The sequence below is a fragment of the Pelobates fuscus genome, chromosome 6 (assembly GCF_036172605.1).
Source record: "Pelobates fuscus isolate aPelFus1 chromosome 6, aPelFus1.pri, whole genome shotgun sequence".
Taxonomy (NCBI): Eukaryota; Metazoa; Chordata; class Amphibia; order Anura; family Pelobatidae; genus Pelobates; species Pelobates fuscus.
The window spans coordinates 183,866,209-183,879,056 of record NC_086322.1 but is presented as its reverse complement, the minus strand read 5'-3'; the positions used below and the strand labels follow the sequence as shown (position 1 = coordinate 183,879,056).

General features: G+C 43.9%; 1 protein-coding gene across 2 annotated transcripts in view; it reads right to left on the bottom strand.

Annotated features, from left to right (window-relative positions):
* BDH2 (3-hydroxybutyrate dehydrogenase 2) overlaps positions 1–12,848 on the bottom strand; it is a 58,889-nt gene that overhangs the window by 39,898 nt on the left and 6,143 nt on the right. For both annotated transcript variants that reach the window (XM_063460104.1, XM_063460103.1), the window contains exons 2-4: positions 12,024–12,102; positions 9,006–9,084; positions 6,668–6,764 (exon numbers count right to left, since the gene is read on the bottom strand). In XM_063460104.1, coding sequence (XP_063316174.1) covers positions 6,668–6,764; positions 9,006–9,084; positions 12,024–12,095 — 248 coding nt within the window. In that variant the 5' untranslated portion in view covers positions 12,096–12,102. The remainder of the gene's footprint in view (positions 1–6,667; positions 6,765–9,005; positions 9,085–12,023; positions 12,103–12,848) is intronic.

The window sequence follows — 12,848 nt, the reverse complement described above, 5'->3', positions numbered from 1 at the left end:
AATCTGGTCTTGATAAAGGACTTAGTTACAACACTTTAAAGGTGTATATTTCTGCCTTGTTACCCCTCACGAACCACAAATGGGCTTTTGATAAGGATGTGGTCAGAGTTCTGGCTGCAGTATTAAAGATTCACCCTCCAGATAAACCATTTTCTCCTCCATGGGATTTGCCATTAGTTCTGAAGGCATTGAAATCCCATCCTTTTGAACAGATTGAATCCATAGCTCCACATCTGCTCACCAAGACTGTGTTATTGGTGGCATTAACTTCAGGCAGGTGAGTATCTGAATTCCACACCTTGTCACCCAAAGAGCCTTTCAAAATTTCTCACAAGGATAGAATGAATCTTCGCACGGTTCCTGAATTCCATCCCAAGGTAACCTCTTCTTTTGATATCAACGAGGAGTTTGTTCTTCCGGCATTGCATTCAGAATCTTTACCTGATAATGGAACCTCAGATCTCTCTCCTCTAGATCTGGTTAGATGTCTCAAAAGTTATGGAAATAGAACTGCTTCCTGGCGCTCCACTCAAAGGCTCTTTGTTATTCCTAGCAGAGCTAAGAGACGTTCTATGGCATCTAAACACACCATTAGCAGATGGCTAGTTTCAGCCATTATCAAAGCATATCTGGCCTCCAGAGTTTCAGTGCCTTAGGGACTGAAAGCCCATTCCACTAGGTATCTCTCCTCTTGGGCAGCGACTGCCAAAATATCTCCAGAACGGATTTGTAGAGCAGCTACTTGGTCTTCTTCCAATACATTTATAAGACATTACCAATTAGAGGTCAGAGCTGGACAGTTTGACCAATTTGGGAAGAGTGTTTTTTCAGCATCTGTTACTTAAAATTATCAATGTGTTTTTGTTCACGTTTTGGTTGTCGTGATAATACACTTTTGCATTAAATTTTGTAATCTCTGTTTTTCCCTCCATTGGTAATTGCTTGGGTATTAAACATTGTTGTGCTGCCAGGAAAGAAGAACATATATTCCTACTTACCATAATTTTCTCTTCCTGGTCATAGGCCATGGCAGCACAAAGATCCCCCCTGAAAATGATTGCTAGAAACACGACTGAGGAAGGAAAGGTGGGATGAGACTTATATAACCTCTTTTTCAATAATGAGTTCCTGTCTAATTAGGGATAGGAGGAGCTACCCCCATTGTTGTGCTGCCATGGCCTTTGACCAGGAAAAGAAAATTATGGTAAATAGGAATACATTTTCATATATATAGAAGGCTTGGCCTGTAATTGTGGGAGGTACATTATTCCCTATTTAAACGCAGTAAGCCCAGCTTACCTGTCGTCGACGTTCCCGGAAGTGCATCGCTTTACTTCCGGTTCACAGGACCCTATAATTTTCCCGCCTGCCTGCAGTCAGTCTTTGAATTCTGTCACTACCTACCTAACGTGTTCGTGAGTATTACTAACACACGAACGGCTAATCTGTGAGTAATACTCGACCATTCGTACGTTACATATTCTTATCTTCAATTACACCTTCGGTAATCGTTCGTCTAAATATTACGGCAATACATGAGGTCTTGCATTCGTTTAAACTATATATAACTATCATGTAAAGCCACAAGGCCATTCGCATAAATCCATAATAATCTTCGTTAGTTATTGAGTAAATCCACTGTTATACCATTACGTTCAATACTAGGTATACATTAATAGTTATGTCCATTGTAAGCACATTTGTAATCTAACATTGTATAGAGATAAAATATCAGTCAAAGCATTATACACTTGTTGTTAAATAATACTCTTTAGGTTTCAATAGATCAAACAGTTGTTTACAGTAAATTTTACAACCTGTTACAAAACTATTCTAACTTATTCAGCATTAGGAATATAAATATTCTGTTTATAAACTCTGTTAATGCCATAATCCTCCGTTTACCTTACACATGCCGCCACAATTCGTGCAATCAAGCATTTCGGGTTAAACATTCACCTACTCAGGGGATTATTAGGTCCGTTCAACATTTCTTGTTACTAACTACACTATTCAATATTGTTTAAATGACATTGTTTTAGATGTTGTTTCTCCCGTCTGTTAAGAAAAACACTATTTACGACACAGCGTACAAACGGGTCTTATTGGTTAAACATTATTAGAGTTCTGGTTATCAACCGCCAAACCTTCTTAAATCTTTTTCGACGTATACGGTTAGTATATAACCTTTTGGTTGGAGGGGCAAATTTTTTACGGCTGCTCCCAGGGATTAGGTTGTAACTTAAATTTGTGACATGTTTTAGGTTCAAGTAAGGCTTGTTCTTTCCACTTCAGTATACGTCATACAAGTCATTCATCAGGTATGTAAACCGGTCAAACCCAGGCAGGGTTACGAGTAGGTTTAAGCTCTCGCCAAGTTAGGTACGGTCCCAGAGGCCTCTTCGCGTAGCAGTCAAGTGGTCCCGCAAGGCATACTATCAACCATTACGTTCAGAGGTTCATGCCAATCGTCCCAATTCATAGTTAGAGCCTTGCACCAACTCATAGCTAGGGCCTCACCTGTCACGGTCAATCTTTATCACATCCTGTTAGGTGTCACCGAGAGGCCAACACCCCGCCACCCACCTCAGTGGCACAAAGGCCCCACGAGCCAAATCATAGGTAGCGCCTCTCATAGCCACTTGGCAAGTAGTCAGGGCTTCACCGGTCACCAACCTAAGCTAGTTAATACAATTTCGCCAGTAGGCACTAGCCTAGTAAGCTGGGTCACTACCGATCTATACGGTACCATACTAACCTTGTCCATCTGCCTAACTTCCGTATCATGTCTAACGATTCTACACAAGGAGATGATTTATCGGTTGCCAGCACCCCACTCAGATCAGGCTCGCAGAGACGATTCAATCTACCAAGTCCAGCTTCCAGCTATCGTTCCTGGACTATCCCTAAGATCACCTCAGAACTTAAAAAGAGGAATATTCCTTTCCCGGCTACAGCCAGGAAAGCCGAACTGTTTAGGTTGTTAAATATTACTGAAGACAACGAAAGACCAGGCCCTAGTTCTGATTTCAATGTGCAAAATAGCCTTGCAGAATTACACGTCATGATGGCCTCCCTTGTTTCTTCAGTAGCAACTATTAATAATAGATTGGATAATCTGGAGTCAAACAATATTACAACCATTCCAGAGATTCCAGTGCCGTTGCTCAGCCCACACCTAACTCAGGAAGTAAAGATAACTATCTACCAGCCAATAGAGCTACCAATATCATAAACCCCATTCATCTCATTCCTCTAAGACGTGACATTATAGAGGGGAAGGACATAAACTTGGCATCACTACTGATAGCATCTCAAGACGTGGTAGAGAACAGGGCTTATACCTTCGAGCATCTGTCAGTAGTGATGAAGTCTAGAGATCCTAGACTAAATAGGAAACTCAACATCCCCGAATTTGTCCTCGCATTCAGGTTGTACAGAGATGTGATCTGTACAGCTTTCCCACTCCGTAGAGAGGAACTTGACTTATACCTTCATAAAGTGGTTGAGTTGGTATACAAGTACGGGGGCTATGCATTTTATGACTATCATAAGTCATTCGCTTCCAGATCCACAGCATCACTCTCTCAGTACAATACAATTACTGATTGGGCACAGCTAGACACAGAATTGTTTCTTATGCATTTTGCAGGCCTTAAAGGGAAACTCCAGTGCCAGGAAAACCGATCCCTGGTTGCTGAAGGGGTGAAAACCCCTTCAGTAACTTACCTGAGGCAGCGACGATGTCCCTCGTCGCTGATTTCTCCGCCGATTTCTCCTCTGCACTGCGTCGGCCGGTGGGCGAGACTGATCCCGCCCACCGGCCACATTTCAATGCTTTCCTATGGGGAAATGAGCGACGCTGGAGGTCCTCACACAGCGTGAAAGTGCCCTCTAGTGGCTGTCTAGTTGACAGCCGCTAGAGGTGGAGTTAACCCTGCAATGTAATTATTGCAGTTTATAAAAAAAACTGCAATAATTACACTTGCAGGGTTAGGAGTAGTGGGAGTTGGCACCCAGACCACTTCAATGTGCAGAAGTGGTCTGGGTGCCTGGAGTGTCCCTTTAAAACCCCTTCCTGCGCTATATGCTCTTCTACTGCTCATTCAGTAAATTTCTGTCCTGAAAACGTAGCGTCCCCTTCTACAAGTAGCACCAATACTGGTTACCAATCCAACACAACACAAGGGAAGTGAGAGAAACTAGGCAGGCCAATTGTTTTTCTAGGTAAAGCACAAGTCTGCAACAATTTCAATGCAGGGGGTTGCAGTTATAGCGCATGTAGGCTTCTTCATGTGTGCTCACTGTGTTTCAGAGAACATGCCAAAACAATGTGCCCCAACAGATTGTACCCTAACAAATCTTTCACACCAATAAACGTACCTAAGTTGCAACGCTACCTGTCTAATCATCCTTCTGTTCATTTGGTGGAATTTCTCACGACTGGTTTCACTAATGAGTTCCACACAGGGTTCGTGTCACTCTCACAGGTGTTCTAGAATGCCCCAACTTACAGTCGGCACTCACAGATCCAGACAGCATACGAGAACTATTACAGAAAGAAATCACCAGTGGTTTCATGATAGGCCCTTTCTCTTCTCCTCCTTTCACTTCCTGGATGACAAACCCACTAGGAATCGCCACAGGAAAATATAACAATAAAAAGAGACTAATTATTGACTTTTCTGCACCTCACTCATCCCCTACACCTAGCCTTAATGCTCTGATCCCGTCAGGAGACTTTTCCCTGCAATACGCCAGAATTGACGATGCCATCCAAGCAATCATTAATGCCGGGAAGGCTGCTTGGTTAAGTAAATCTGACATCACAAACGCCTTTAAACTGCTTCCCATCCACCAGTCATTCTGGCATCTGCATGGAGTTAAGTGGGAAGACAGCTACTATTTTGCTACAAGACTGACCTTCGGATCCAAAAGTAGCCCTAAGTTATTCGATATATTTGCCGAAACTTTAACCTGGCTCCTACTGAACTCTTGCAGATGTCCAGGGTAGTGACTTTGCTATTACTAATACCGATCACCGATCGCCGTTGGGGGATCGGCGGCGAATGGGTAAGTAATTAGGATTATCTCGGACGTATTACTTACTGTCTGAGGTCGTTAACGACCATTTTTTGTTCTGACGTACCTGATATGTTTGCAGTCAGCAAGGGGTTAAATAAAATGAACGATGTTGGACCTAATGTTCTCCGAGCCCTCACCCATTGGTGCAGTGAGGTTGAAAGAGCTTGATCTATACACCAAAACAGTTTAATTAAGCTAACTTTGTTTTGATCCATATACCAAAATGGCTTTATTAAACTAAAGTCATTTTGGTGCCTATAATGTCCCTTTAACCTTTTTTTAATGCCACCAGAGCTCTTCCTCACTATATCAAAAAGTAATAAGGAAGAGCTCTAGTAGCATGAAAAGCCTAACAAGCAAGATCAAACCCAGTGTGGTACAGAAGACAGAAAGTAGGACTGTCCTGCTGAACCTGGGACTGTTGGGAGGCATGACAAATGTGACAGTTTCAAGTATTAAGACTGGAAACGCCACACTGTACAAACATATCACAGACTTAAAGGGAATCTCCAGTGCCAGGAAAACGATCCGTTTTCCTGGCACTGGAGGGTCCCTCTCCCTCCCACCCCCCAATCCCCGGTTACTGAAGGTGTGAAAACCCCTTCAGTCACGTACCTGAGGCAGCGGCGATGTCCCTCGCCGCTGTCTCCTCCTCCCCGCTGCTCCTCCTCTTCATTGTGTCGGCCGGTGGGCGAGACTGATCCTGCCCACCGGTCGAGGAGACCTAATGCGCATGCGCGGCAATGCCGCGCATGCGCATTACGTCTCCCCATAGGAAAGCATTGAAAAATATTTTCAATGCTTTCCTATGGGGAAATGAGCGACGCTGGAGGTCCTCACACAGCATGAGGACGTCCAGCGACGCTCTAGCACAGAAAACCTGTGCTATGAAGGAGGAAGTGACCTCTAGTGGCTGTCTAGTAGACAGCCACGAGAGGTGGAGTTAACCCGGCAAGGTAATTATTGCAGTTTATAAAAAACTGCAATAATTACACTTGCAGGGTTAGGAGTAGTGGGAGTTGGCACCCAGACCACTCCAATGGGCAGACGTGGTCTGGGTGCCTGGAGTGTCCCTTTAATCAAGCCTAGTGTCTTTTCATGATACATGTGGCAGTGGTTTCATACTTTGTGTAAGCATTTCTACTTATACACTTATGTCGTGTATAACAGCATGTGATCTATTATTCTGTAAGTAGAGGCCTTCTGTACACCACAACATTCTATTCTAACATATTGAGAATAAATATATAATCTAATTTAAAGGGGCACTCTAAGCACAGTAACACCACATCATGCTGTAGTTGATAGGAGTACCCTGGCTCTATCACACTTTAAAATCAAAAAGAGTGGTGTGATCTGACAATTTTAACCATTGAATTAAATCTGAAATATCGTAAAATAATGTTGCTGAAGTAAACTCAGTCAAGAATCAAGCCACTTTTCAACTTGGAAATTTAGTCTACTTTTTGGAGTTCAGTTTAGTGAATAAACCCTATTTTAATACAATATTGATTCCTCCTCCAGCAAAAGTTAAGCTTAGCTTAAAAGTGGGAAACACAAAGTTTGAACCAGGTTTACTTACCCAGCTACATTAAATAAGACATCAATTCTGTCAATCTCACTGCACAGCTTTTCAATTTGTTCTCTCTTGGTCACATCCAGTACTCTTGTTCGTATTCCTGTAGCAGGTGAAGGAATTAGTGAATTGATATGCAGAATCATGCACATTTATTGGGTTATTAACTAAAGAGAGAAGTGTGGAGAAGTGAGAGGGGTGGGGGAATACACAATTGTCCCCAAAACAGACAATTTAGTAACATTCTTCAACTATATTATTTTGACTATTATTCATTATTCACTATTCTCTATTAGTTGAATAACCATAGATTTTTTTATTTTTTTTTTAGTAACCATTTAAGTTTGGTAATTGGAAACAAAAACACAACAAAGCTTTTACATTTTGAGCACTATAAACATCCAATGTAAAGCCAAAGTTTTAATATTAGAATTGCTATTATTCTTATCTCTTATATAGGGCTAACAAATCCTTCAGCACTGGCTACGTTGAGTAAAAGGTATAATGGCAAAAATTACAGGCAGGGGATAAAAACATTGTCAGGAACTTAAAGCGATGTCAAAGTGAATTACACATTTAAGGCCAAAGTACCAGGATTGGATGCATCGCTGACTTGGGGAACTTTTCTAGTTCTGCTATTTTGGCAATAAATTTAACATTCACCATGTATTGACAGATGGTTACAGATCATGCATAGAAGGAAATAAAAGTCCAGACAGCATGTGTGCCATTTAAAAGGAAAGGGTCCAGGTGAGACACAAAGAGCATGCAGGATGTGTAATAGACTAATGGCAAAAGAAGCTTGCTGGCAAGATTGTAAATACTGTACCCTTAAAAATGTGTGGGGGGAAAAAACTCAATGGAAAAGTGCAACATTAATGGATGAAGTGTAATCGTGCCTCATATTACAAATAAAAATAGCAGATGAGGAGAAACCACCATATACTTTCCTTCTCGACATTCACATTGTGTGATCTGGACTGAACAGGATTGTGGCATCATGTGCTAACTGTAATATACATTTGAAAAGAAAACAGAGCATCACACAGGGATAAAAAAAAATGGCTGACCAGTCATCTGATGGATCAGCTCTTTTTCTGCATCACTGTTCTGACCCTTTTACCCCCTCTCACCAGAGTCCAAATTCTTAGGATGCCGGAGTTGGGAGGTATGTGAGAGGCACAACCAAACTGCTGGGATTGTGTACCGAAACATCTGCACAGAATATGGCCTAAATCCAAATGGGAGATACCATAAAGAATAGCTGAGAATGACAGGGCTAATATCCTGTGGGACTTCAACAAGAGAGACAAGCAACTACTGGCCAACCAACCAGACATCGTGCTGGTAAGCAAGAAACAGAAGACTACAGTCGTGGTGGGTGTAGCAATACCCAGTAATATGAAGGAGGAACATGAGTAGATGGACACATAGTAGTCCTAGTTGTGAGGTGAGCACTTAAAGGACCACTCTAGTGCCAGGAAAGCATACTCGTTTTCCTGGCACTAGAGTGCCCTGAGGGTGCCCCCACCCTCAGGGACCCACTCCCACCCGGCTCTGGAAAGGGGAAAGGGGTAAAACTTACCTTTTTCCAGCGCTGGGCGGGGAGCTCTCCTCCTCCTCTCCGCCTCCGTTCCTCCCCGTCGGATGAATGCGCACGCGCGGCAAGAGCTGCGCGCGCATTCAGCCGGTCACATAGGAAAGCATTCATAATGCTTTCCTATGGACGCTTGCGTGCTCTCACTGTGATTTTCACAGTGAGAATCACGCAAGCGCCTCTAGCGGCTGTCAGTGAGACAGCCACTAGAGGATTAGGGGGAAGGCTTAACTAATTGATAAACATAGCAGTTTCTCTGAAACTGCTATGTTTATAAAACAATTAGTTAACCCTAGCTGGACCTGGCACCCAGACCACTTCATTAAGCTGAAGTGGTCTGGGTGCCTAGAGTGGTCCTTTAAGTGACGTCAGCAGATTCTAGGTGAGATCTTTATCTTAGCTGTTCCTAGAACTGCACTCTTCTGGACAGTGTGCAGATCCCTCAGACTCCCAGGCCTCTGGTAAAGGACACAAGAATGAGGAATACACAAACTACTATGTGCTATCCAGACAGCTGAGAAAGTATTTTTCTTAAATAAAATATATATTATAGCTCAATGGTGCCAGGTGTAAGTTAAACAACTTAAGAAACATTTCTATATTCCTGTGTACTATTAAATGTACTCAAAAGGGGATTACATTTCAGTGTACGATATAAATATAATTGCTGATAAGGGCTTGCATGGGAACCTGTGGATATATTTCTTCCCTTAGTATGGCAAGATGAACTAACAAACTGTAACATACCTTGGTAGGACTCGAGTTCCTTCAGCTTGTCCTCATTGATATCGGTTGCAATGACCTGGGCCCCTTCTTTAGAAAAAGCCTAAATACAAAATGGCATCACAAAACTGTTTAGTTTGCTATGCTTCATAAGAGATTTAAAAAAAAAAAAAAGGTTTTAATAAATCTCCTTATTTCTCTCTCTATATATATTCTGAAACTATCGATTAATGTAGAGTGCACCATCCAATACTAGAATAGAGTATATAACTACTCATATAGTTTTGGTGAGAATTGATACGTTTTTTCAATTGATTTAAGAGAATTCTGAAACGTAGTATTGTTGTAACACCTACAAATCTTGATGCAAACCTTATTAATGCCATCATGAATATGTAATTAAGCAGACATTGAAATTTTATTTTATTTTTTTAGGATTTTTAACTCACATTTCTGCAAATCCCTTAGCCATGGCATGAGGTTTTTTTTTTTTAATTCTTTATTTTTGATATGCAGGTGAGTACAACAGTGCCTGTATGGCCACAACAGCGTCAGCAGGCTCCAGTATCATAAGTTTAACATAACAGTGTTGTGGCATGAGAGACTTGCATACATTTAAAAAAAAAAAAAAAAAGGATTAACGAGTAACGATTCAAGAGATAAGCGTATGAGTATTAGTGTACATGCTTAGACTATATATCGCTAGGTCAGGCTTAAAGGACCACTCTAGGCACCCAGACCACTTCAGCTTAATGAAGTGGTCTGGGTGCCAGGTCCAGCTAGCTTTTACCCTTTTTTTTTATAAACATAGCAGTTTCAGAGAAACTGCTATGTTTATTCTGAGGGTTAAGCCAGCCTCCAGAGCCTCTAGTGGCTGTCTCACTGACAGCCGCTAGAGGCGCTTGCGTGCTTCTCACTGTGAAAATCACAGTGAGAGCACGCAAGCGTCCATAGGAAAGCATTATGAATGCTTTCCTATGCGACCGGCTGAATGCGAGCGCGGCTCCTGCCGCGCATGCGCATTCAGCCGATGACGTCGCGAGGAAGAAGAGGAGGAGGAGTAGAGCTCCCCGCCCGGCGCTGGAGAAAGAGGTAAGTTTAACCCCTTCCTCCCCCCAGAGCCCGGCGGGAGTGGGTCCCTGAGGGTGGGGGCACCCTCAGGGCACTCTAGTGCCAGGAAAACGAGTATGTTTTCCTGGCACTAGAGTGGTCCTTTAATTGTAGAACTTCACGTACGCTGGTACAGTGTGGAGGCGATTTGCCCTGTCTAGCTAATCATGCGATGAACATTTGGGCTACCAGAACCCAAATACATATATTAAGTTATCAGAATGAGAAACTTCTGTTAAACACAAATGCAATGTATAAGCTGGTATATTTGCCAGAGCAATGCAAAGGCCTGTTAGCAATTCTATTCCCTCACTATTCTGGTCTCAGCAGCAGGATTCAGGGAGAGTAAAACTATAGACAATAGTAAAGTGTGTCACATTTAGCCCTATAGTTATTGTAGGCTACAGGTAAGAGAAAACCATAATTTTCAAAGGCATTTTGTCACTTAATTACTCAGGGGACAGGCCCGTTCTTTTGGTAAAAGGTGAGTGCATAGACATAAACAATGCTAAAGCATTGCATCGCGTGGTTCCATATACTGCACAACATGGAGCTCACGATTATTGTAGGTAAGTCCTGGATGTTCAACCGACGCCCGAATGCTGGTCTCCCTTGATGTCTCCCCGCCAGACCTCCCTCTCACTGGACTCCCACGGGCCGGGTACGATAGCGCGGCTGCGGAGTGTCGCAGGCTCATAAGGGCCGCTGGGTTAGGTGTTTCTGTTGTAGGGGGTCATCTCTGGCACTTCTCTTCATGATGTGTGGCCTCTGAGCCGCTTGTGTTGCGGCATTGGTCAGGGAGAGGTGCTTGGTGTTGCGCTGGTAGCCGGAATCGGGGTCAGACGCTTTTTTTGTGTGCTTTAAGGTCCCTGTATTGCTTGTGTGCGGGTGGAATCGTGTGACCCTCAGGGCTCTCTGGTATCTGATTTACTTGACGCCCATTTTGGATGCTCGGGGTACCTGCTTATAATATCTGCGTCTCGCCGCTGGTCTTATCCATGAGGCCACCGTTAGGTCAGCTTGTCGGTGGGTTACCCCTCGGCTTAGCAGGGCTTTCCTGAGGCCTGCGCATAGCTGGTCAAACACTGCCAAAGGGGATATATGTGCTTGTGGGCGGTTGCTCCGTTTAGTAGATCTCGGCTGGGCGGCCATTTTGACTGTACTTTGTGGGCCCGGTGTCCCGCCATGTCTTGTGGCTATGTTACACGCTTTCCTTGCTGGTCTGTGTGGCCAGAAGGGACCGGGATATCCCCCACCGGTCCGGGGGGAGGGTAGGCTGTGCTGGGATTGCTTGTGGGCTCGTGCGTCGAAGGGAGCGGTCGTCTCCCCCCTGCTTCGGCCCCAGTAGGCCGCAGTTGGAGCTCCGTATTCCCGGCTTCGGCATGCACTGGAGTGGTGTCATAGTGCTCAGCGGGGCATCCCCGACGTGGGTGGCGCACCCTCGAGCAATTTCGAGCTTCATAGCCTCCGTTTTTTGCCGGTTTCTACCCGCCGGGCCGGAGCTCGTGTCAGATGCGTCTGCACGGCTTGGTGGTCAGACTTCGCCCCGGCATGAGGTTTTAAAACAGATTGTTATGCTAATACATGTGTTATGATCAAAAGAGAGCAATGACCACCATTCCATCTTTTTGGGACTCCCTTCCACTTTGTGATTCTCATCTGGAGGTGGAAATCTGCATCTATGGCGAAGTATTATTTAAAGATTTTGTAGAAATAAACATCCAGACATACATATATGTAATGAACTCTCAGACAGCAGCTACCACTTACTTCAACCCCTCTCTCATTACTTGATAGGACGAGAGCAGAGGATACAGACCCACCTCTGAGTGACAGGCTAAGATTAAGCTAACCCTATCAACTCCATAAACACTACACATTTTAATTTTAAACATCATGTTGTTCAATTCTTAATTATTTCTTGTTACTTACTATAGCAGCAGCCCGTCCAATTCCCTGTGCAGCAGCTGACAGTACAATTACTTTTCCATCAAGACGACCCATGATATATCTGTCAAAACATAACCCACATCACAATGATATGTTAGTTTATACCGGGGTCAGCACCCATAGTCAGGGCCATATTTCCGCATGGGCACACTGGGCAGTTGCCCGGGGGCCCCAACACAACACTTTCATCTCCCCTGCTGGCCCATAGAGAGCCGACCCTGCTGTCGGCTTTCTGGGCTGGTGAGGAGATCAAAGATCTTTCTAACAGGCCTCCTGGCAGTTCCTTCCAAGAGAGGGGAGTTCAGGAGTACCTGGGAGGCAGATCATTCCTCCCGCCAGCAGGCTGGTCTGAGCATTGCCGTGGCAACGCTCCGACACAGCACTGATCTCACGAGAGAAGAGAAGACTGCCTGCAGCCGGAGGAGTGCCACCACTGGACAACCATGAGCTTTCAACATTATGTTTCCCCACCCTGGCCAAGATAAGAAGATGGTAGAGGGATGGGACATAAAAGGTTTTTTTTGTTGTTGTTTTCAATTAAAAAAGAAAAAAAAGGAAATGTGCTCCCTTATCACCACACACACACTGTACCCCTCACTGTAGTCTGTGTGTATTCCGCAGTATGTAGGTCAACAGTGTGTGTGTGGTGATAAGGGAGTCTGTGTGTTTATGGATTCAACACACACACACAGTGCACCCCTCTCACATATTGCATCCCACTGCAGTCCTCACTGTAGTCTTTGTGTATTCAGCAGTCTATGTGTGTATATAGCAGTCTATGTGTGTGTATTCAACTGTCTGGATGTA